This window comes from Osmerus eperlanus, chromosome 21, assembly GCF_963692335.1.
Source record: "Osmerus eperlanus chromosome 21, fOsmEpe2.1, whole genome shotgun sequence".
Classification (NCBI taxonomy): domain Eukaryota; kingdom Metazoa; phylum Chordata; class Actinopteri; order Osmeriformes; family Osmeridae; genus Osmerus; species Osmerus eperlanus.
In genome coordinates, this window is record NC_085038.1 from 12,096,787 (window position 1) to 12,122,590 (window position 25,804).

At 49.4% G+C, this 25,804-nt stretch overlaps 1 protein-coding gene across 1 annotated transcript in view; it reads left to right on the forward strand.

Moving 5' to 3' along the window:
• Positions 1–25,804, forward strand: part of LOC134007902 (tensin-1-like) — a 51,037-nt gene that overhangs the window by 22,053 nt on the left and 3,180 nt on the right. Inside the window, exons 14-34 of the mRNA XM_062447621.1 lie at positions 2,053–2,128; positions 2,316–2,445; positions 2,629–2,694; positions 2,794–2,919; positions 14,510–16,213; positions 16,978–17,058; positions 17,685–17,866; positions 18,376–18,520; positions 20,515–20,604; positions 20,789–20,818; positions 21,062–21,110; positions 21,377–21,957; positions 22,121–22,207; positions 22,616–22,744; positions 22,863–22,958; positions 23,130–23,207; positions 24,192–24,263; positions 24,504–24,533; positions 25,034–25,202; positions 25,340–25,408; positions 25,695–25,724. Of these exons, the coding sequence (XP_062303605.1) occupies positions 2,053–2,128; positions 2,316–2,445; positions 2,629–2,694; positions 2,794–2,919; positions 14,510–16,213; positions 16,978–17,058; positions 17,685–17,866; positions 18,376–18,520; positions 20,515–20,604; positions 20,789–20,818; positions 21,062–21,110; positions 21,377–21,957; positions 22,121–22,207; positions 22,616–22,744; positions 22,863–22,958; positions 23,130–23,207; positions 24,192–24,263; positions 24,504–24,533; positions 25,034–25,202; positions 25,340–25,408; positions 25,695–25,724 (4,020 nt within the window). The remainder of the gene's footprint in view (positions 1–2,052; positions 2,129–2,315; positions 2,446–2,628; positions 2,695–2,793; positions 2,920–14,509; positions 16,214–16,977; positions 17,059–17,684; positions 17,867–18,375; positions 18,521–20,514; positions 20,605–20,788; positions 20,819–21,061; positions 21,111–21,376; positions 21,958–22,120; positions 22,208–22,615; positions 22,745–22,862; positions 22,959–23,129; positions 23,208–24,191; positions 24,264–24,503; positions 24,534–25,033; positions 25,203–25,339; positions 25,409–25,694; positions 25,725–25,804) is intronic.

Here is a 25,804-nt window from a genome sequence, read left to right on the forward strand (position 1 = left end):
ATCCGCATGGCATTCCTGCGGAGAACACGGTCCAGTGTAGAGAGGCTGACGGTCTAGATGTTTCTGAATGTAGCATGGTCAGCCAGGATGCTAGTTTGTATTTGTCGGAGTGTGATAGCGTTGTTCTCACTAACCATATTTACAATTTCAGTCTCCTGTTCGGCTGTGAAAGTGCATGTTCCTCCTCCACGGTGTGGTTCTCTTTCAGTCCTGCAAAATACAAATACTGTGAGCACACTGTATTCTATTGATATGCAGTATTTCAGTACACAACGCAAATAGAATTCATACCTGTTGTCCATCCTGAAGATTCTACGTAATGATGGCAGCAACTGTGAAGTGGCTGAGATTTGGTTGGACCCTCTGGCCAGCCTCCCTCATGCTCAAACCATGGTTGAGCACATGGTCTACCACAGTGGCCCCAATCTCATTAGAGACGATCGTTCTCCTTCTTTCTCCTCTTCCTCCTTCTTCTTCTCCTTGTCCTTCTCCTCCTCTTCCTCCTCCTTCTTGTCCTCCTCTTCCTCTCCCTCCTCTTCCTCTCCCTCCTCTTCCTTGTCCTCCTCTCACTCTTACCTCTCTCCTTCTCTGGTTGTCGATATATGTTCTAAGTTCTCCATTGTTCACCAAACAAAACAGAGGCCCAAGGCCCTTTTTATGCTGCAGTCCTGATCGCAAATTGCTCACCAGACCTGAGTGTTTAGAGATTTGAATATTTGTGTGTTGTAGGTTGATGCTTTGAGACTTTACTTGAGAAGTGTGTGCAACAACTGAACATTGTGTGTAGTGTTTTGACAACAAGGTGATGTGTAATTGACATCAGTGTGTAAACAAGGAAAGTCAGAGTCTAATGCAGATAAGGGAGTGTGAAGTAGTGCCAAATTGGGTCGAGCAATTGGTACATGAAGTGAAGGTTGTGAAAATTGTGCAACATTTTTGCTTTTTTGTGTGTTAACAATTGTGAAAAACTTTAAGCGTGTGCATAAAACCTACCTACCTCCCTTCCTCCTCTCTCTCTCTCTCTCTCTCTCTCTCTCTCTCTCTCTCTCTCTCTCTCTCTCTCTCTCTCTCTCTCTCTTCTCTCTCTCTCTCTCTCTCTCTCTCTCTCTCTCTCTCTCTCTCTCTCTCTCTCTCTTTCTCTCTCTGTCTCTCTGTCTCTCTCCCCGTCTCTCTCTCACCCCCTCCCTCTCATTATGCAGTCCATTCATGTCTAAAATCCAGTGTTGAGTGATTATCCCCATTGGTGTGTGTGTCTACAGTACTGTAGATTTTGTACAGTTTGCACTGGTAGACAGGGTGGCATTAACGTTCCTCTAATGTCTGATGTGTGTAGCAACATAAGCATCCCCCAGCCCACCAGCCCCCAGCCCACCAGGACCCCCTAGCCCCCAGCCTCCCCTAACCCCCAGCCCACCAGCCCCCAGCCTACCAGCCCCCAGCCCACCAGGACCCCCTAACCCCCAGCCCACCAGCCCCCAGCCCACCAGGACCCCCTAGCCCCCAGCCTCCCCTAACCCCCAGCCCACCAGCCCCCAGCCCACCAGGACCCCCTATCCCCCAGCCTCCCCTAGCCCCCAGCACACCAGCCTCCCCTAGCCCCAAGCACACTAGCCTTCCCTAACCCCCAGCCTCCCCTAGCCCCTAGCCTCCCCTAGCCCCCGGCACACTAGCCTCCCCTAGCCCCCAGCCTCCCCTAGCCCCCAGCACACTAGCCTCCCCTAGCCCCCAGCCTCCCCTAGCCCCCAGCCTCCCCTAGCCCCCAGCACACTAGCCTCCCCTAGCCCCCAGCCTCCCCTAGCCCCCAGTCTCCCCAGCCTCCTCTAGCCCCCAGCCCACCAGCCTCCTGCTTCTGTCTGATTCTCAAGAAACAACTCTTTTAAAGCACTGCCTTTTAATAACAAATCATAACGAAACAGACAGTTTCCTGTAGTGTGCCTAGTTGTGTGTAGAGCATCATGATGAGACAGCTAGCTTCACCAAAATGAACTCTTATGTGTTCCAAACATAATGAAACATGATAGAAGCTAATTGCTTGGTCTGCTGTTGCCACAGCAACGTGCAAGGAGACAGCCACACCAGTATTTGCATCACCATAGAACCTGGCCTACTGCTGAAGGGAGACATCTTGGTGAGTACGGAAAACCTGTCACTCTCTTTTTCTCTCATCATTCTCTCTCTTAGTGGCTGACCTGACCATCTACCCATTTAAACATTATCAAATGTCTATTTTATACATCTCTCCTTTCCCCTGCACTCCTTTCCCCTCACCTCCTCTCCCATCCCCTCATCTCCTCTCCTCTCTTCTCCTCCTCCAGTTGACATGCTATCACAAGCGCTTCAGGAACCCCAGCAGAGATGTGGTGTTCAGGGTCCAGTTCCACACCTGTGCCATCCATGACCTGGGGGTGGTCTTCGGCAAGAATGAGCTGGATGAGACTTTCAAAGGTGTGTGAGTGTGTCTATAAGAAGGTAAACAAGTCTATGACCAGGTGCATGTGTGTTGTGTGTGTGTCAGCCTGATTTCCTCACAGTTTTCCTTATCTCTTTGTGTGTCTCTATCTCTCTGTTGTGCATGTGTGTGTGCGCGCGCGTGTGTGTATGTGTGCGTGTATGTATGTCTTTGCACAGATGAGAGGTTTCCAGAATACGGCAAAGTGGAGTTTGTCTTTTCCTTTGGACCCGAGAAAATAAAAGGTGTGTTGCGACAGAATGAAGGTCAGATGACCAAGAATGCACTTTTTGGAGGGTGTTTCACATGAGACTTCATGTTCCAGTTTGCATTGTGTTTTGCAGGGCTGAGTCACCTTGAGAAAGGCCCCAGTGTGTCTGTGGACTACAACTCCGACAAAACCCAGGATCCTTTGATCCGTTGGGACTCATACGAGAACTTCAACCAGCGCTGTGTGGACCCCACAGAAGGTGAGCACCTGCTTGAGACCACAGTCACACACACGTATACGCACGCACGCACACACACACACACACACACACACACACACACACACACACACACGCACACACACGCACACCCACTTACAAACACACACAGACACACATTCACAAACACAAAAACACGCGCACACCCATACAGACACACGCACACACACATAGATACACTCACACAGACACAGACATACACACAGGCACAAACACATAATCTCACGTACACACGCACAGAAATACACACACACACACACACATAATATCTCAATTCCTTGGTGTAGCTGTGGTACAAAATCTTGAAGACTCTATTAGCAGTTGCAGATGAGTGAAGACAACCAATCCGTTCCAACCATTCACACCCAGTTGTGTGTGTGTGTGTGTGCGTGTATATGTGTGCATTTGTACCTCCAAAAAATAATGTGAGTGTGTGGGTGGTCTAGATGCATGTGGGAGTGTGTGTTTTTATGAGTGGGAAAGCTTCCGTGCGGGTCTTGTATGTGGTAAACTGTAGAGTTAGCAGGTGGATTTTACTAACAGCATTTCAACATCAGAAAGACCTCCAATATTTGGTGCGTTGAGCCTCGATCTCATCTCTTCTCCCTTCTTCAGCTCTCCGTCTACCTCCCCCCCACACACACACACACACACTTTCTTTCTCTTTCTCTCCCATCCTCCGCCACCCCCCCTCCCCCCATCCCTCCCTCTCAGCTGCTGTCATACCCCCACCCCTCCTTCCAGCCTGTCAATCACTCCTTTAAATAGCTGGGGCAGAAATAGGTGGGCGTCAGTCTCCTTACTGCTGACTGCACCCCCCACCTCCACCTTCCACCCCTCTCCCTCGCTTCATGGGGTGGGTAACCTGACACCCCGTACCCAGGCTCCCCCAGCACACTCCCGTTCAGCCCCCTGTGTGTGTGTGTGTCTGTGTGTGAGTGTTTTCACATGTGTGTGGCAGCAGCCATGAGGTAGCAGTAGCATCTGATCACAGGACGTCATCTAAACCCATAGTCATCCACTCCAGGTCCATCAGCCACCTTAGTGTAACAAGAACACAGGGCTTGTCCCCCTCATTTCTATCAAATTCCCTGGAGAAGTACAGTTGTAATTGCTGTGTGTTCGAGGTGGCTGGAAAGGCTGGTGTTGGCAGTCCGTACGATATGCTCTGCTGTGTTCACTGTGTGCTCAGCAGAAAAACTTCATCGAGTTTCCGCTGGCCTGACTAATTGCAGGCTTGGATGTACTGTACTGCAGCAGTTGGATCAGGCAGGAGTCCGAGCTGTTTCGAACATTGTGGCATTGTTGGTTCTGGAAACCGCAAGAGTGTTGTTGGAGTGTTGCTAGGACGTTAGCGGGAACGTTACGTCAGAACACGAAAGGCGCCTGGGTTAGAATGCTGCCGGAACGTTGGGTAATCGTTGTACGCAAGGAGTCTTAAAGTGTCCAAGGGTGGTTGTGATCCAAGAGGGTGGTTTTAAGGATGTGGTCATGGCATGGATGGATGACAGGACACAGTGCTCTTCTGTGTGGGTGGTTTGCAACGGGAGGCCATGGTAATGTGTCCTGAAAATAACCTGAACACTACACAGACGCCCCCCCCCACCCCCGCCTCTTATCTCTCCTTCTCTTCTTCTCTTTTGTCCTTTGATCTCAGCGTCAAGGACGCAGGGTCAGGTGAGGGTCAGGTGGGGTTTTAGGGGGGGGGGGGGGGGGAGAGGGGGGGCAGGGTGAGAGAGAGGGGGAACACAAAGGACTCTTCCCACATGCTAAGTGGCCAGCCTGCTACCTAGCCAGGCTAGACAGTATTTTCCATTAACTCTGAGACAAATGGAGTGTTTTGACCTGACTGTCTGGTGGGCGTTGGGGCCCAGACTGCCCCACTCATCACCTGACATGAAGCAAGCACCCAGGGAGACTTCTGGTGGTTCTAAAGGTCTCCGATGGCTCAATGGTAGTTTAATCTCCAGGTGATGACACATGGATGCATTATCAGTCACACTAGTAGCCAGTGCTTGCTAAAGCTCTCTATTTACATTGGTGAAAGGGACCTTAAAGGGGATTTAGAATTTAGAATGATTTAGCCTGTTGTACTTTTTCTACTTAAAATTTGTATATGTTTATCGTATGCACCTTCCTGCCACAGAAAATTCCTTGTTTGTGTGACCTTATATGGTGAATAAAGCCCATTCTGATTCTGATTCTGATCTACACGTAAGATATGACTGGTGTAGACTTGTGTTAAAGAGTCTGTATGAGAGGGAAAGTTGTCCAGGACGTCAGTAATCCATGATGCTTGAAATTCACAGCAGCTATCCAAACGTGTGTGTGCGCACGTGTGTGGGGATGCGTACGCGTGTGTCTCTGTGTGTGGTGGACCTTATCTCTCTGGGCTTGTCTTTGCTCCGCTAATAGCCCTGTGGTCCAGCAGCTGGTGACCTGGGGGTCGTGACTCAGGGAGGCCTGAGTCTCTATGAGACCACCACCACACACACACACAACACACACGTCTCCACACCTCGAGATGTTCAGCTTGTTGGACGCTGAATGGTGACACAGTGTCATTCTTAAGATGTTGATATAACCGAGGCTCAATGTTATTGTTAATGACAAGGTTTCCTAAAGTAGCAGTGTTAGCTCCCAGAGCTAAAGCCCGGGTATTAGCTGCAGGTGCTACCGTAAGCCCTCGGGTTAAGCAGTGTGTGTGTGTGTGTGTGTGTGTCTGTGTGTGTGTGTGTGTGTGTGTGTGTGAGTGTGACTGCGAGAGAGAGGTGCCCAGCATGCTCAGTGACAGCTCTGGCTGTATTCCTTGTTTACTGCTGTCCTCCCATATTAGGCTGTGGCACGGCCCCAAGCATGTCTGGATGGCTACAGAGGGGGAGAGAGGGAGAGGGAGAGGGACAGTGTGCCTCAACCTCAAACAGACTGCCAGGACTGAAGCTTGTTTTGTTAGCTCCCAAGAGTTGGAGCAAGAGAGACGAGCTCAAGAGAGAGAGACAGAGAGAGACAGAGAGAGACAGATAGATAGAGACCATAATGAAGCCCCAGGCAGAGAATAAGGAGAGCGGCTGAGTAGTAGCCTCTAAAAGTTGGTGAGTCGGAGCCTGTTCTTTCTACATCCTGTCTGTCTGTTGTCTATTTATGAGGGGCTTGGACTCCTTGCAGCTCTGGATAAGTTAGCTAATGTAATAATCAGTAGCTACCAAGGAAACAGATAGTGTGTGTGTGTGTGTTGCGTTTGGAGAGTGGATCTCATGGCTTTGTGGTGATTTCTTATAGAAGGTACAGTATGCAATATGTATAGTTTTACTGTTTTTATTTTATTTTATTTTTTAATGGATGCCTCGAATAGATTCCAGTCAGTGTTCAGATGGTGTTTACCTCGTTTCTATGTCAACATCATTGTTGATTTCTCTCGTCATACTGTACAACGTGAATCATTGAGGGAGCAATTTGTGTGTGGAACGTTTTATCAGTGGGCTGCAATTATGGTGCACCACAACTATTAAATCTCCCGCTTGGTAACTTCTCAGGGATTGGAGAGTATGAATGTCGCTATTCAATGAATTTCATTTCTTTTTTCTCTCTCTGGTTTTAAAGAGTAGGATACATGTTTTGCTATATGCTGCTGAAGTCAATGGAGTTATGCTGTATTGACTAAGTCATTGAAATCATTACTTTTTGATTTTTGGTTTCCTGACCACAGATTATGCTTGTTTAAAAAATTCTTTATGCTGACTCTACTGAGATTGCGACTCAGACAAGGTCCATGGAAAGTTACTGAAGGACTTCTAAACACTTTTATAGTTACACCCATATCAAGGTGTCTTTTGATCAAACTAGCTTAGCATACCACTGTACAAGCTATAGTACCTCAGCATATTGTATCACCTATGCAAATTAACTAAATATTAGTGTACTGTCCAAACGACAGTACACTTTGACTAAACCTCATTCAAAGTCTTCACTGTCTCTAAAACTAATGTATGATAGCTCCTATTTTGCAGCCTACCCCATGCATGACTAGTTCAGCATAGCTGTACACAATTATCCTTCTGGCACACTAGTGTATCTTGACGTAGCTTATGTTAATACTAGCCTTTAGACGCCTGGTTCCTGTACAGACCATCTAGCCTTGCCCTGTGTAAACCAGTTACAATCCTGCGCCGACTAGTATAGATTAGTAACTAATGGGAGCTGCAGTAGCCACTAGCTTGTGATTGAAAGACCCCCTAGTTAGACCTAATGGTGACAGGAGGGTGAGATACAGCGGCAGGTTCACATCCAACCCTTCAAAGCCTTAGTAAGCCCCTGAGCCTCCGACTTCAGCTCTGTCTGTCTGTCTGTCTGTCCGTCTGTCTGTTTTACTAACTAGCTCAGTGTCTGCCTATCTCTCCAGCTCTCTCTTTCTCTCTCTCTCTCTCTCTCTCTCTCTCTCTCTCTCTCTCTCTCTCTCTCTCTCTCTCTCTCTCTCTCTCTCTCTCTCTCTCTCTCTCTCTCTCTCTCTCTCTCTCAGTCTCACTGTGGTTGAGTCTCCTGTCTGCATACCTAGCTTTTGACGAATCTCAATCTGAAAATATTTGGAAATATATGTCTTTCAGTTCTTTTTTAGGAATAGCTCAGTACCAGAAATAAGTTCCCTCTATACCATGCCTTTCCATATTCCCAGAATGACAGACATCTGCCATCTTTATGACAGTAACTGATATGAAACTTACGCCACTTCTTATAGACAGGCGGACAGATAGCCGAACAGACGGACAGACGGGCTGATGGATGGACGGACAGACACCAATATGACAGTTAGCTTTGTGGCAGTCACTGATATGGTAGTCTAGACACATTTTCAACATCTGAGGGACTGGCTACCACACACACACACACACACACACACATACAGGACACACACACATACACACTTACACTTTCGTGTCAGTGAGTCTTTATGACAGCCAGTCATTCAACCCACCCACCCGGTGTTGGCATGCAGACTAGCCGTCGTCACAACGATATCAAAGCCGACAAGGTGGGTGTCATACTCCATTACTGCCTCTGGTCTGGCTGGAGTTAGATGATGACATGTACTGCAGACGTGTGTTTATGTGTTTGTGTGTTTACTATAGTGTGTGCTTGTTTACATATGTGTGTGTGTGTGTGTGTGTGTGTGTGTGTGTGTGTGGGTGTGTGTGTGTGTGTTTGCGTGCGTTATATCCTCCTCCATCCTCATTCCAACATTGGGCCACCATTTTATTTAGAAACACCTGATCTGTGTGCAGTTATTAAGAGGTCCATTCTGTGGTTGTTGTTATACCTCAGAAGGTACCTCATTTAAACTTTGACTTCAGTTCATCTCTAGACATCGACATTTTATCCATTTATCAGAATCTGAATCAGAAAGGGTTTTATTCGTCATGAAAGTTAGCACAGACAAGGAATTTACTTTGGCAGGAGGTGCATACATTCAACATATAGGAATTGAAATCTTAAATAAGTGGTGTACAAGTCTAACTATACGAAAGGTACAAAGTCTAACTAATACTACGGGGCTAAAGTATGTCAACATTTAGAATAAAATAAAATATAAAATAGCTATAATATACAATATAAAAAAATACAAATAGGGTAACATTATGCAAATATGGCAAGGTGTCATTGCATTTACATTTACATTTAGTCATTTAGCAGACGCTCTTATCCAGAGCGACTTACAGTAAGTACAGGGACATTCCCCTTGAGGCAAGTAGGGTGAAGTGCCTTGCCCAAGGACACAACGTCATTTTGCACGGCCAGGAATCGAACTGGCAACCTTCTGATTACTAGCCCGCTTCCCTAACCGCTCAGCACCTGACTCCCAATTATTCTCATCCCATCATTGTGCAGATAAAGTGTTAAAGTCAGTGTGAGCCCTTGGTCTTGTTGAAGAGGCCAGCGATGGATGGGAAGAAACTGTTTTTGTGGCGTGAGGTTTTGGTCCTGATGGACCGCAGCCTTCTGCCAGAGGGGAGTCACTGAAACAGAGTGTGTCCAGGGTGGGAGGAGTCGGCCACAATCTTCCTCGCTTGCCTCAGGGTCCTCGAGGTGTGCAGGTCCTCAAGGGTAGGCAGATTGCAGCCAATCACCTTCTCAGCAGTGCGAATGAAATGCTGCAGTCTGCTCTTGTCCTTGGCAGTGGCAGCAGTGTACCAGATGGTGATGTAGGAAGTGAGGATGGACTCAATGATGGCTGTGTAGAAGTGCACCATCATTGTCTTCGGCAGGTTGAATTTCTTCAGCTGCCGTAGGAAGTACATCCTCTTTTGTTAACAGACACTTTTATCCAAAACGTCATACGAATAGTGCAAATAGAGTACAGCAGAAGGTCAAGTTATAAAAGTGCAGAGTTCTAACAGTATTTTGGTGGTCAGACACAAGGAACAATCGAATTGACAAATTCGCATGACCACAACTTAGCTACAGGACCTTGTTCTTATCTTCTGTATACATCTGTACTTTTGTCAAATCACACACATTCTCACATGCACATACACTCATGCACGCACACATACACACATACAAACACATACGCACGCACACACACACATACACACACACATCCGGATTCCTCCACACCACTACGCTGGGCCACAGGTCAGCTATCCCCTTTAAATATCATAGGTTAATGTGTGTTTGTGTGTGTGTGTGTGTGTGTGTGTATACGAAAGAAGCATTTGCATGTGCCTGTGTGTGATCTTTTAACGGTCTTGAGACCCTTCTGTTTGTGTGTACGTTTGCTGTGGGTTGGGCTTTATGAGGTCAGAATGCATCTCATAACTGCCTTGAGCCCTATCACCCAAACAGCATAGAAGCCCATAGAGGCCACACTGCCTAATCCAAGGCCTGTTGAACACAGAATTCCTCCACTGTCGTGTTTGAAAGAACTTTAATGAGTATTGCGTGTATGTGTGTGTCTCTCGGTCTGTCTGTCTGTCTGTCTGTCTGTCTGTATGCCTTTTCTCTCCTATACATAGTAGCTACTACTAAGAACAGTAGCTTTATGAGTGGCTGTTGTATTTCTCCACTACTCATAGCATTTTGGGACCAAAAGGAGACATACACATGCAAACTTGCTGCTTTTAAGTGTTTGTTCATGTTGCCGTTAGCTGATTTAGCTGTTAGCTGATATACTGTTAATATTAGCTTATGTTGTTGTGACACGTATGTAGTTGTAAGCTTACTGTTTTTAGCCATTGATGGATACATTTGTTAGCTATTGTACAGTACCAGTCAAAAGTCAAAAACTTTTGACTTAATGGGAAAATGTGTCCAAACTTTTGACTGATACTGTATCTACTAGGTGATAAGATGATGTACCAATTTGCTTATGTAAATGTTAGTTGGTGTAGCCATGACCTTATATAGCTGTGGGCTAACAGTTTGTAGTTGTTATCTTACAGTTTGTAGCTGGTATTTTAGTTTATGTAGTTCTGAATGTGATACAGCAATAGCTGAGGTTCTAAACTATTGTCTATTAATAACAAACCATTGACCACAGGTGTTGGAGCCAAGAGTGTTTTACTGGTGTCTAAATGGCTTTAGGCAGGGACACACTCACACCCCAGAACACTGCCTATGAGGCTTGAGAACACGTCAGTGTTTCACACTTCAATGTTTGAATAGGACAGGTGCTTTGTGTGAAAGTGTGTGCGTGTTGTGTGAATTGTGAAGAGCTGTGTGTGTACACGCAAGAGATGTCTTCGGTAACGACATGTCTTCTCTCTCCATTTTGGTCGACATTTCACAATTTGCGATGCATCCACTTCCATTGCCTATTGAGATTAAATCAACAATGCACGGAACATTCTCCAAGACTGACCAGCAGACCTGTTTATATCTATCTGATACACTACACACACACACACACAATTCAGCCTCACTGGAGAGTAGTCTGAGTGGAATGGCATTCAAGTCCTCTGTCACACCAGAGCTGAGTACATCAGCCAGCTATTTGTGACCGTCATATTCATAGCTGGCTACAATAGCAACATATCTCAGCTGGTCAGAGAGCTGTCGAGTGAGAGATATATAGGCTTCATCAAGAAACAACAAAAACTAATCAGAGTAAAAACAACCATTGTGTCTTCAGTGTTATCCAATCCAATATGATATCCTAATTACGAACACAAGCACATAAGGTACGTCACGCTCACACTCCAACACACCCACGCACACGGACGCGCACACACTACGTTCACACACGTGTGTGTGTCTTTGAGTATAACGTGAACCTCCAGAAACATCTAAAGCTCCTTTTCTCTGGGTTTTGTGTGTGTGAGAGAGTGCAAAATGAGTGTTATGTGTGAATGTACTCGTTGTGCACCCGCATGTGTGCGTACCCTGTACCCTGCCCTGTGCGCCCTGGCTCACCCACGTCTCCAGAGGGAGGGAAAGGTGAAGGTGAAGGTCGCGACCCAGTGACGCTAGTTCCAGAGTTCCTGCCATTCCCCAAGCTCCAATCCTGCTTACTTCCTCCTGGGCATAGTCAGAGACCCTCTGGCCTGCCTGCCTGCTCTGCAGATGGGAGATGGACGGCTAGTGAGTTGAGTCACTTCCTACTGGGAGAGGGAGATGTGTGTCCTCATTAACTGTCTGTCCATTGGCTACTGCCCCTCTGGTGACACATCCACATCAGGGCTCGAAATTGCGACCACTTTAGTCGCATATGCTCACGAAATTGTATCTGTGCAACCTCATAATATATTTGGGAGCATTTGTGCGAGTGCAGATAATCATTATGGTGCGACCTGTTTTCATTTCTTTACAAAACGCTTGCTAATTAGCCTACTGCACTGTATGTGCTTTCTGTGAGCTGATACAGTGACCGTTCTATCCAACATTACATAGCCAACGAAACTTCATCTTAACGTTCTTAACTTTAATGCAGATTTTAAATTGGTTATTAGCCGTCAATCACACCTTGTCACTGCGCTCCGTTGTCACGTGACAGGGAGCTAACTAGCGCGATGGCTAGATAGATAGCTAAATAACTAGCTAGCTCGATGCCTCAGCCTCAGTGTAGATATGGATGGAGGAGGGACAGAGAGCTAGATTAGAACACCAAATGTAAAACCCTAGCGGCAGGATGTGTAAAGCCCCAGCGGTGGTGTTGTTTTTAAATAAAATAAGTCTATTACATACAAATTGTGTTTTGGTGCTCCTTAACATGGGTGTTCCAAATGTTGTTGGGAGCACCAGTGCTACCAGGTAAAAAAGTGTATTTTGTGTCCTGCATATAGCCGGTCAATTGACATCGACTCACAGAAGGCACTGTGTGTTCACCAGGGCAGGGTCAGAGTGTCTCTTGGACCCAAAGTTAGGTTCCTCTCATGACTGTTCCTTTCACGTCAGGAGTCGCTGATTCTGTTGCCAGGTAGTTCCTAACAAAGGACCCTGTCAGCTTGAATCCTGTCACACACAGCTTTTTCCAAAGCATTTTAAGAAGTTTGAAGGACTACAACACCCACGTTGTGTTTGAGGGAGGTAGAGAGGGAGAGAGGGGGGTGAGAGAGAATGCGTGAGAGAGAGAGGGAGGAGGATAGGTGAAGAGAGCTAAAGAAAGAGAGAGAGAGAGAGAGAGAGAGAGACAGAGAGAGAGAGAGAGAGAGAGAGAGAGAGAGAGAGAGAGAGAGAGAGAGAGAGAGAGAGAGAGAGAGAGAGAAAATGCAAGAGGGAGGTATAGAGGGAGAGGGAAACCCCACTCCGTGATGTCATAGAGCCGGAGTCAGTGCTGGGCTGTGCCTATCCAGGGTAGGAGTGGTTTGTGTGTCATGCCTGTGTGTGGGTGTATTTGGGAGGACCCCTCTTGCCAGGAAGCCCAGTCAGTTCCCAGCGTGCCTGCTCACCCCTCCCTCCAGGGAATGGTACGGCCCCACCCCGGCCAGACCAGCCTCAGATAGGTGTAGAGAGACAGCACTCGGGGGGTCAACCAAGTAGGCAGCACAGAGAGGGGTGAACAGGTCTGACTTAGGACACCCAAGGCCTTCACCCACATTGGACTGGTGTCGACAACGTTCAGCCCTCAACCTTCACCTACCGTAGGAGGAGGTATAAGAAGTATATCACTCGTTGACTAGCTGAAGGAGGACAGAGAAGGTTATAGCGACAGGTAAGTAAGGCTTTCCCATGAAGTTGGTGAGGTCTTTTTTATTATTCAGATATTGTGGACTGACCTGAGTAGCTCTAGAGGAAGACCTCTTCTGTGGGGTTTGGGAAGTGGATTGTCTGTGGTCGAGGAAAAACTGTTGCCTTTCTGGATGTACAGTTGAAGAAGAGAAATGTGTTTGTGCTAGTTAGCCTCTCTCTCTCTGTGTGTGTGTGTGCCATGTTGTTTACATGAGCTCTGAAATAGCTAGTTCAAACTCTTGACCATCTGTCAGTCTATTTGGACCGTCCATGCTCACACACTCACAGGAGGACTATGTTCATAGTCTGGTGGTGTGATTGGATAGCCCATTTTCTTCTAAGCAGTTGTGGAAATTGTGAAATCGACGAGAAGGTGTATCCTCTAAAAAAAGCCGGCGTGTGTGCACGTGTGAGTGCGTGTGTCCGTGCCTTTCAAACCTGTGAGGCGAAACATGATCTTTCAAGTCATCGCTTCCAAAACACCTGTGTACTGAGGCTCAATCTGATTCTACACTCTATAGGTCACCAACAGTAGAACATCTGCAGGGTTCCTGATGTTGTGTTTACATTAGATGTGGTGCCAGAAAGGAGTGAAGAACAGGAAGTAAAATAAGGTTGCCATGGAACAAAGATCTACATAGATAGAGAGACCCTCATGGCAGTTTTTTGGGAGGAAATCCAGTATTTATATCTCGATGATTGGTTTGAAATGCGATGACCTTATCTGGGGGGTGGTGTGGTTGCCATGGTGAGGCAGAAGTGTGTGTCAGAGTGCAGTATTCCAGATCGGACCTCTCTCATGTCCACATGTGAGCTGCTGTCGCTGCCCTTTCCCTCCGCCCCGTCACGGCAACGCCCAGCTGTTCTCCAGGCGGTGCCGGATAGACCCACGGGGGCTCCGTTGACGCAACGTGACCCCCCTCCCATACACACACAAACTCATACACATTTGCCCTATTAATAGGACGGGGGAGTTGTCACTGGTTACCAGTTGTAGAAGTTGAGGGACACACCGCAATGACAGCAGTGGAACTGACCGAGAGATGGTATTAAAGTGAGATCAACCCCCCCCCCCCCCACTCCCCCCCTCCCCACCACCCCCAAATGCCACACAGAGTGCCGTCTTCTCTACTGCAGTGTTTATGCAGCGCTGGGCTCTGTCTCATGACATGGGACCACAGCATGGGAAGCTGTTTTCCATGTCTGACTCACTCTCTCTGCCTGAGGAGATTTGGGTGTGAGGCAGGCGTAGTCCCAGGGCTGTGTGTGTGTGTGTGTGTGCGTGTGTGTGTGTGTGTGTGTGTGTAAACCTCATACTCAAAAAGCACTAACCGTCTCATCCTCTTCTCTCCTCTTTCCTCTTCTACCTTTCTCTCTTCTCTCCACTCTTGTCTGTTTCCATCTTCCCAACCAGATGTGGTTCACACCCAGGGTCCTCTGGATGGTAGCCTGTATGCCCGCATCCGCAAGAAAGAATCACTAGAGGGTGTGGTCACTATCAACGGTCTCCCTGTACTGGACAACCCTCTGACCAGCTCCGACGCCCCTCTACAGCACCAAGACCACGCCCACCCCAACGTAGACCACACCCTTCCCGTGGTAGGCCACGCCTCCTTGCCCGCAGTCGACCACGCCCTTTCGGTGAGCAGCGACTCTGGGAACTCGACCGCTTCCATCAAGACCGACCGCACCGATGACCACAGCCAGTCCCTGCACGGCGGGGTGAACCACAACCACAACCACATCCACCTCCCTGGTCACCCTCCTCTCAGTCCCCAGGAGAAGAAAGAGTTGGACCAGCTGCTGAGCGGCCTGGAAGCCCCTTCCGTGCTTCAAAGCCAGACCTACCGGACCACCAGCCCAGGGGGAGGTGTCCGCCACCTCGTCCCAGCGCAGGTGCACGTCAACGGGGGTCACGCGCGCCTGATCGCCGCCCCCTCCGCGGAGGAACGGGAGACGGACATCTTGGACGACGAGCTGCCCATCAGCCAGGAGGGCAACAGCGTCGAAAGCCTCGGCACGCTCTCCTCGCTCGAGGGGCAGGCCACGCCCGGGGAGCTCTACTACCAATCCGAGACGTCCGGGGCCGTGCAGAGCGACAGGCCGTGCCTGACCAGGGCCGTCCTGGGAGAGAAGGTGCACGGCCGCGCCGCCGAGATGCCGGTTCACAGAGTACGGACGTCGTCCTCGGCCCAGGAGCTCATCATGGACTCCTCCTCTCCCCCGGGAGACTATAACAGCTACCAGAACGGAGAGGGGATGTACCGGTCTCAGTCGTTCGGGGTTCCCCCTACCGACGCCGGCACCCCAGAACCGGGGTCCAAACTGATGCCCCGCGCCCCTGAGAGGAGCACCAGCAGTAGAGAGGCGGTCCAGAGGGGGCTGAACACCTGGCACCAATACAGCCTGCCAGACGACCCTTTTGGCCCCCCCCTGCAGAGCACCCACAGCCTTCCCCTCTTCCCGGCCTCCTCGGCCTCCCAGAGGGACATCGAGCAGTCCATAGAGGCGCTCAACATGCTGATGCTGGACCTGGATCCTGCCAACGCCCAGATGTCCAAGTCCTACAGCGCCCCCTCTGGCGAGAACAGCGTGGGCGCTTCCCACGGCCCCTTCTCCCAGACGCTGGCCCGGCCGTCGTACCAGGCCGACCACGCCATCCACGGGTACAACAACGCCTTCGGCCAGCCCCTCCGGTCACTCGGGAGGGTGTCCACCTCACCTGTCCAGAGCCCCGTCATGGAGTCGCCCGGGTCTTACAACTCCCAGAAGGCCCATCTGGCGTATCACACCGCCACGCACACCCCGGAACCCTACCACAGCCAGCCTCACACTGGTTACCGCTCTGCCGGCCCCCACTACCCCACTGAGCCTTCCCCCACCTCCCCCGGCCAGGTCCAGCTCAGGCCCCTCACCTCCTACCCTGCTGGGGGGGGCCTGTCCCGCTCCCCGGACCCCCAGGAATGCTCCCCTTACCCTGGCTACAGCACCTCCTCCTCCCCCCTGCCCCCCATCACCCCCCAGCCCAAGGATCCCTCCTCCACCTCCCCCGTTCCCAAGGAGGCGGAGCCTGAGGAGGAACTCAACCTGGAGGGGCTAGTGGCCCAAAGGATCGCCGGTAAGGAAAAACTGACCTATCACCCACAAGTAGAGTGTTTCACTCAAGTTATGCATTTCAAGCATGAGTCAAGTTCCTTCTTATATTCACAGAAAATCGACCGATTTCTTCAAAAGTATTTCTCTTCGACTTTTTTTTTCGACTCGTCTATTGTCAAGTGACAACATTAAATAGGAATCCATTTCAACTAGCCTTTAATTTTAAGAGGTAGAAGAGGGAAGGCGAGAGGATGGAATCGGAGAGAACAGGAGAGGAGCGGAAAGTAAATGAGAGGACAAGAGAGCAGAGGAGAGTGTAAGAATAGATTACCCAGCTACCAGACATTTTCTGCATTCAAACCCACCAGGACATGTAAATCTCTCTATCGCCCCTCAGTGGATATGCTTTGTAACAGCCGCTTGCTTGTCTTGCAGTAAAAGCATTCTTAGAGGCATTTTACAGTGACGTTTTGGCTCTGTTCATACAGGTTAGCTTCATAGTTCTCTAAAACATCTAACATAATCAAACATAATGTGCGTCGTCGGACAGCAGATACCGTAGGACTGCGACGTTAGTCCTCACAGAGCACGACTATCTCTCTTTCCCTGACTCGTTTCTCTTTCTTTCCTGTCTTTCTGTTTGTTTTGGTTCTGTCCATCCATTTGTCTATTCTCTGTGGACTGCTCCTCCAACCCTCTGCTCCACCTCCTCCACCTCCCCTTCCACTTCCTCCTCCACGTCCTCCACCTCCTCTCACTGCCCATCGCCCGCCCTCACCCTGGCAGAGTACAACGCCCGCATCCGTGGCATCAGTGCAAGCATGAGCCCTCAACAGTCTGACCGCCATCGCTCCTATTCCTTTTCTGGTTTGTCTCCCCCCCCTCTCTCTCTCTCTCTCTCTCTCTCTCTCTCTCTCTCTCTCTCTCTCTCTCTCTCTCTCTCTCTCTCTCTCTCTCTCTCTCTCTCTCTCTCTCTCTCCTCTCCCTCTCCCTCTCCCTCTCCCTCTATCTCTATCTCTATCTCTATCTCTATCTCTATCTCTCCCTCTCCCTCTCCCTCTCCCTCTCCCTCTCTCTCTCTCTCTCTCTCTCTCTCTCTCTCTCTCTCTCTCTCTCTCTCTCTCTCTCTCTCTCTCCCTCTCCCTCTCTATCTCTCTCTCTCCCCCTCTCTCTCTATCTCTCTCTCTCTCTCTCTCTCGCTTTGTCTTCTCTTCTCCTGTTTCCCTCTTTCTGTGTCCTTCACTTCCCCCCCATTTATCCTCTTATACAATCTCTCTCTTTCTTTCTTTCTTTCTGTCTTTCTTCTTTTCTTTCAGCGTCTCTTCTTTCCCACCACATTCAACCCTGTCACTCACAGTTCGAAAGGTGATGAATCCATTTTGCGGCTTGTGTTCATTCACGGGGGACCTCACTAAGCCACACATATTATTATCCATGAAGTAGGGATAACCCCAGACCTCCCCCCTCCTGACTCCCTATGTGTGGCTTTCCAGGGATGCGTTCCCGAGGGATGACCCCGGAGGAGGCCCAGGAGACGGCGAGGCGTCGGACCACCAGCGAGGGCCAGTACCAGAGCAGCGGACACGACGACTCTCCGGGCCACATCGGGGCACCGACGCGCTCTCCTAACTTTGCCGACGCCATCTCCCTCAACCCGGGAGGACGACCCAGAGAGGTAGATTAAGTGCTTTCTGCTCACAGACCTGGGTTTAATACTATCTTGTCTTATGCTTTGGGTGCACTTGATTTGGGTTACCCTTTGGAAAGTGATAAACAGAGTCATATTAAACTCATCCCTGTTTGATATGTATTTAACCCAGGCGCTGTGTGAACAGGATCATACTGGTGTTTCACTCCTTGGATTGTTCATTGTTTCCCTTTGTGAAGTAGCAGTGGTAGTAACTTTTGTGTGTTTGTCTGTGCTGTGCTGTGTGTGTCTGTGTCCACATTTCAATCTCTATGTGTTTATTGTCAATGTGTGTGTGTGTGTGTGTGTGCGTCCACCCATGTGTGTCTGTTGATGTGTGTGTCTGTCCATGTGTGTTGATATCTGTGTTTGTGTGTGTGTGTGTGTGTGTGTGTGTCTGTCTGCCTGTGTCTGTCTGTCCATGTGTGTGTGTGTTTGTCCGCGTGCGTCTGTCCGTGTCTGTCCGTCCGCGTGTGTGTGCTCTCCCCTCCCTCCAGGGCCCCATGCACAGTTACCGGGAGGCGTATGAGGATGATGATGCTGACGGTGGCGCCGTTAGCCCCACCTTCGGCAGTGGTGGTGAGGCCTACCCCCTGACCCCTGCCTTCCCCGTGTCCCCCCAGACCCCCTACTCCAACATGTGTAAGTTCACCTCCCCGCAGACAGAGGGCGCCACTGGCCACAACCGTAGACGCGACCTAAAAACGTTGGTTTCTCGGTTGGCTCTTGTTTGAAGTCTCTGGATCTGACGTCTGGGTTTTTATGGCATTTTGAGCAACCATTCCTTTCTTTGAAAGCCTTGGTTTGTTTGAACGAGTGATTCTTGGGATACAGCCACCGAATGTAGCTGCCAATCTGTCAAACGTCTGGTGCCGATTTTTCGTCTGGTCGAATTTGGTGGTGGGTTTCCTAAAGTAACCAAACAATATCTTCCTTTCTCTTTGCAGAAGTCATGAAGTCTGTTAACCAGCATGAATTCAGTTTTATCTACGAGTTTTAATCCAAGACAAACTCAATGGAACCTAGATTCATTTAAACCGCACTGTATTTTATGTAATTTATAACGTCAAGTAAGACCTCAGAAGTACTTCACTCATCATGGCGATAGATTGATCATGGCTTGCCTGGAATCAAAGACATTGTTCCAGCCCTGTTCAGAACGAATCCACACACTGCTGCATCTCTCACACACTCAAACACACACACACGTACGCACACACGTACAGACACTCATGCACACACATGAAAACATACACGTGCTGCACACACTTAAACACACACATGGGCACACGCACTCCATAGACACACACAGGGTGAGCAGACTGGTGTGTTGGATGCTGCTCTCTGTAGGGTTGTCGACGATGTCTTTGAGGAACACCAGTCGCACGCCCGCCTGTCCCCCCGTCCCCTGCCCGTCCCCCGTCCCACCTCCCCCCCTCCCCCCTGCCCACCCCCCCCCCCCTCCCCTCTCCTGTGCCGGAGGTGAACAAACACGCTGTGCTGGCAGTAAGCGCCTGACCTGGAAAGCTTGCCTGTTCTGACCACATCCTGTTGTACTCCACCCATCAGCCTCTCTCTCCTGTAGACCAGAGTGGGGGCCCAAGTGTACCTCACGGACTGTCCAATCAGCATTGTCTGATTGACATTGACGATTGACATCCGTTTGCTAGACCTCATGAGATTGGTTGTTCTCAGCTGAGGGTTGATCGTTTGTGGGTTCCAGTTGGGCCAGTTGGTTGACCTTGTGTAGAGAGGGGCAGGCTGGTGAGTGAAGGAAGGAAGGAATCGTCATTGTGGCATTCAGTCTGTCAGGCTGGTAAGAACATGCCCACCCCCACTCTCTTACTGCCTCTCAAACACCCCTACATCTACCCCCCACGCCCGCCTTGCCTTTAGCACTGCTAGCCTGCCTCGCAGACAAACAAAGAATTCATGGGGATTCTTTGTTTGTTTTTGTTTGGATTTGAATGTATTTTTCCTTTAAAGGCCCCCAACCCTGCTGGGATTACCATGGTCATGCTGTCTTTCTCTCTCTGACACTGACTCCGGCTGTATGACATCACGGAGTGGGGTTTCCCTCTCCCTCTATACCTCCCTCTTGTGTTCTCTCTCTCTCTCTCTCTCTCTCTCTTTCTCCACTCCCTCCATCTCTCTCCCCACTTCACTCATCTCTCTGCACATTCTCCCTGTCTCTCTCTCCACTCCCTCTCTCTCTCTCTCTCCCCACTTCCTCCCTCTCTCTCCCCCCACTCCATCTCTCCCAGAGTAGGAGATCAGTAGTGAATGTTTGTGCTGCATGTCCCTGTCCTAGCCCTGCATGACCAGGGGGTAATGATGTCATCATGTTCATCTCTGTTACCTGCTGCTGATGTTATGGTGTAGTGTTAAACATGTGCTCTAAGCTGTCTGTGTGTGTGTGTGTGTGTGTGTGTGTGTGTGTGTGTGCGTGTGTGTGTGTGTTGGATAATTTGTAGTGTGTGTGTGTGTGTGTTTAGTGCGTATAGTATGTTACTGAGTCTGTGCTGTTACTTGTAAGTCTGTTATGCTACTTAGGTTAAGGTTAATAGTCATGTCTATCTATCTCTGTATTTTTTCTCTCTCTCTCTCTCAATCTCTCTTTGTTTGTCCACCTGTAGCGAGGTCTCCCCCTGGCTTGGTCCGAACTCCCCTCTCAACATTGGGACTGAAGCCACACAACCTGACAGAAATGCTCCATGGTGCATCAGGTCCGTAGACACACACACATCATGCATCAATCACACCCACACAAATGATAGGCCCCCCCCCCCCACCCACCCAACCCTTATCGATCTCTTGCTTTGCATTCACTGGTTTCCTTCTCTCTTCTTCTTTCTCATCCACTCACTCCTTTCCACCTCTCTCTATCCCCCGCTCTCTCTCCGCTGTCAGACTCTGAATCTGTGAGTGACAGCGAGCAAGGTAAGGCCATTTCTATAGCAACCCCCCCCCCCTCGACACACACACACCTCTTTGTTATTCCCCCTGTCTTTCTCATCACGTTAGCCTTTGGGATACAGTCTTTGTGTTACAGTCTTTGAGGTACAGCCTACAGCCTTATATGAGCATAACATGTTTGTTTACACCGTATGGGAGCCATCTATAATTTGCTGTCGTCAAGGTACTAACTATGTGTGTGTGTGTGTGTGTATGTGTGTTCCTCAGATGGCCGTGCACACTCTTTCAACCCCCTCTCCTCCAGGAGTCCAGACAGGTGAGTCCAACACTGGATTTAAGTCTGAAGTCTCTCTCATTCTCACGATATTCCTCTATCTCTAGCGAGGTCCTCTCTTTCTTTCTTTCTATCTTTCTTTCTGTCTCTTAGTCTACTTTTCTCTCCCTCTTTCTCTGTCTCTCACTACCTTTAACTCTCCCCCTCCCCCCACCCTCTCTCTTTCTCTCTCTCTCTGTCTCCCTCGCCCACTTATTCTAAAGTATGAGACAAGGGTTTCCTATTGGTCCCATGTATGATTCTGTCTAACACTCCCCACCCAGAGTCCAGAATGCCCCCGACTCGGGTCCCCCCTACCACCAACGCCCCCCTTCCCCCGAGGGGTCACAGGTCAACATCATGGGGGTCCACACAGTCCCCGGCAGCCCCAACACCCTCCACCGCACTGTCGCCACCAACACCCCCCCTAGCCCCGCCCTCCAGCGCCGCCTGGCCAATCAGACGAGCCCGGCCCTAGCCCGGCACGCCGCTCCAGCCAATGGGAGCAGAGGCGGCATCCCTGGCAGCCCTCTTTTTGGCAGGAGCCACAAAAGTGCAGCGCCTGTCCCGCCCAGTCCCCTGATGGGCCGCCACGGGATGGGGAGCGGGAGCAGCACCCCTGACGACAGACAGGGGGCGCCCCCCACCCCCTCTTTCCCAGTGTCGCCGCAGCCGGTGCTCCCCGAGAAGAGGCGCATGCCCAGCGGCGACCGGGACGGACCCAACGGTGGCATATCGTACGGTTCGCTGGAGGGGAAGGCTGCGACATCTGCTCCAGCCAGCGGGGGCAGCACGCCCAGTGTGAGCGGCTCGCACACCCTGCCAGACCTCTCAAAGTTCTCCATCTATGGTGAGACACAGGCCCTAGCTATTTCCTGTAACGAGAGTTCTCGTCCCAGTCGAGACGTTGTTCTCAGCTGGTGTGCATTTGCGACAGCCCCTGAAGCAGGCGTGATGTGTGTCTCGTCAGAGGCTGTGACCAGTGTGTGTTCTGCCTGTGTGTCCCTTAGCAGACGGCTACCCAGACATCAAGATGAACGTGAAGTTTGTTCAGGACACCTCAAAGTTCTGGTACAAGCCTGACATCTCAAGAGAACAAGGTGAGAGGGGAGGAGGACGAGGAGAGGGGACAGGGGAGGAAGAGAGGTGAGGAAGAGGATGGTTAGAGGAGAAGAGGAAGGGGGAAATGAGAAGAGGAGGGGGAGAGTGGAAAGGGGAGGAGGAAGGGGTGAGGAGAGAGGAGAGGGGAGGAGGAAGAGGGAAGGAAGAAGGTGAAGGAATGAGGACAGGGGCGGAGGAAGAGTTTGTGGAGAGGAGGGAGGAGAGAGCCAAAAAGGGAGGAGGAAGTGGTGAGGAGAAGAGGATGGGGAGAGGAAAGGGGAAAGATAGGATATGATAGGAGAAGTCAGGGTTATGGGAGGAGGAAGGTGAGAGGGGGGGAAGGAAGGAAGGAGCATAATAATAACATAATATACTCAGTATATTTTGTCTTCCTTTCCTCCCCTCAGCTATCAGTGTGCTGAAGGACCGTGAGCCAGGGGCGTTTGTTATCAGAGACAGCCACTCGTTCAGAGGGGCCTACGGCCTGGCCATGAAGGTGGCCTGCCCCCCTCCCACCGTGCAGCAGAACAAGAAAGGTAACACACACACACACACACCGTTTTAGCCCAACACACATCTACCTTCACACACCTCAGCCTTCTACTCGATATGTGAATGTTCAATGATGTTCACTTTCGTTGCTTCCTGGGCCAGTTGGCGACATTACGAACGAGCTGGTGAGGCACTTCCTGATTGAGACGAGTGCCAAAGGTGTTCGTCTGAAGGGCTGCCCCAACGAACCCTACTTCGGTGAGTAGAATCCACAGTAACTAGCACTGTACTGAGCCTAACTGGTGTCATCTACCTTGTTTTTGTGTAAGTGCAAGTTTTTCGATAATCTGTATGTATTTGTGTGTGTGTGTGTGTGTGTGTGTGTGTGTGTGTGTGTGTGTGTGTGTGTGTGTGTGTGTGTGTGTGCAGGATGCCTGTCTGCCCTGGTGTACCAACACTCTATGACTCCTCTGGCTCTGCCCTGCAAGCTGATGATACCCACCAAAGGTCAGCTCTCCCTCTATCTGTTCATGTATCCTTCCATCCTTCTCTCCTTCACGCCCTATCTCTCTGGTGTTGAAGATAATGGAATCAAAAGGGTTTTTGATCCATTGAGGGTTTAGGTTGGCTGAGGCAGTATGTGAAGCCCTCTGTGACATTGCTTGTAAAAGAATATCGTTTAGCAGTTAGTTATGTTTACATGCAGTGTTGAGTGTATCTTTGTTTTCAAGCTCTTGGTGCAGAACAAATTCCCCTCGGGGCAATAAAGGTTTTCATTCATCAGCTCAGCAAAAAGCTTATTAAGAGTATATCTAGCTCAGTGCAAAGTAAAATGCCAAGAGACAAAAGAAAGAATAACAAGGTCCTGTATTCTTAACTTTCAAACACTTGCTTAACAACATAGATAACAGTAAAGCAAAGCCTGCCCCAACATCTATGTAAGTAGCACATTATTTTAGAACATCCTCTAAAACATTGTGGAAAACCCCACACTAGCCTTTTCACTGTTCAAACCTCTGGCTATGCTCAGCTAGTGTAACGTTAGCCGTCACTAGCCTCCCCTGTCTGCCGGCAGAAAACCCCCTCCCCCTCGTCACCCCCTCCTCCTTCCACACAATTACTCCCCAGCCTTTGATGCAGAATGTTCTCAAGCAACTGTACTTGAGGCCCAAAGTTGAAAAACGACCCCAGCTGTCTTTGAGTCTGAAGTAATACTTTTTGACACCATTATTCATCTCAATGTCACCAGAAACACAGATATTAGTCCCTTCTTGTGACTGGGAGCCACTGTCAATCCTTTCTGATCCCAGTGAACAGCCTTCAGCCCTTCCCTGTTTCCTTCTCTCCATCCCTACCGTATCTCACCTTCCATTCCTCAATCAAAGTTTGACAGTGTACCTCCTTTTCTCCTCTTTCTACTGTTTGAGTCTTGCCGAGGGCATTGTGTGACTAGGACCTTTTGTAATTGGCTGTGCCGTCTGTCACTCACAGATCCGAACGAGGAGGCCCTGGAGTTGGCCACGCCCACTGACTCTGTGGCTGAACTCCTGCAGCAGGGAGCAGGTAAGGACTCCCCCATCTACCAATCAGCCAAACATCTTTCCAAACCGCTTCCAATCACATCCAGTCAGCCAGTTGCCTAGTCTTCCTCCCAGACAGCAGTGGTATTCAGTCAGACCTACAGAGAGTAGCTATTCACTGTATCTCTCTTCAACACTCAGACCTGCAGTGCAGCACCCCAATCATCTATCCATCCATCCATCCATCAGTCTGTTTATTTTCTTCACATTTCTTATGTTCCAGTATCCCAGAAGCCCCCAGAGGAAGCTCATGGTAAATACAGAGGTTACACGTTGACCTCTTGACCTTGAACCCTTTACTGCATGAGCTCCTGACTGACCACAGTTGGCTGCTGATAGGACACTCCTTACAGCGCTCATCAGCCAGGGTTGTAAATGGCATGCCTGCCTTGGCCACATACTAGAGTTTGGATGAAGAGCTTTTACTTTCTACTGAAAGTACCTCCACTAGACCCTGATAATCTCTTGATAATCTCTTAACAGAGATTTGCATACCCCAGCGCATCTCTTTAATTTTGTCACATGGTACTCATTCTCAAGCTTCCCTGCACGAGGAATTGTTAATAATAACATCATGCATGGCATTGAGCCTTGGCAGCTCCCACAGTCATTCTTTGATTCGATGAAAAGACTTCATGCCCAGAAATGAATCCTCATTGTAATTGTTGATTCAACCCTCTTTGACTTGTGTAATACGAAGACGTCAAAAGCATACAGCATGCAGAATATTTATCTGTCCACCTGTTTTCCCAGCATGCAACGTTCTCTACATTAACTCGGTGGACATGGAGTCTCTGACGGGCCCTCAGGCTGTGGCCAAGGCCATCAGCCAAACGCTGGCCTCCGACCCGTTGCCTACAGCAACCACCGTCCACTTCAAAGTGTCCTCACAGGGCATCACCCTCACTGACAGTCAGAGAAAGTGAGTACACGCACACACATACTGTACACACACATAGACAGCCCCGCACAGCCACACCAATTGTAGGCACATTGTCGAAATTGCCGTTTTTCAAAGGGAGAGAATCAATGCTGAATGCCTTGTTATTATCACGTTAGGATCTTCTTCAGACGGCACTACCCTATCAGCACAGTTACCTACTGCGACATCGACCCCCAGAACAGGAAGTATGTTTAAAAATATGCTTTACTGTAGTTTCTATGTTGTCTTTCCACTTGATGATGACAGTTCGTTTGCATTTGAAATTATGATTGCATAATTTGGCGTTACTGAAATGGTTTTATCTCATATGCTTGTTGGAAAGATGGAAAACATGCAATAATGATTGTATTACTACGTCATTTTTTGTATCATCTTTACTTGCTGTTAGCTTACTAGGTGTGGCTACTATGTGGTCCATCACGCCATAACAAGCTTTAGTGCAAATCTGATGCTACTGCTTTTTATCCTCAGGTGGGGCCAGGAGACAAGAGAATCTGTAAAGTAAGTCTCCCATGTTCTGGCATGTTTCATGTCTAAATATACATCAGTGATGTCCAGATAAGGAAAGTGTCGACGGGGCT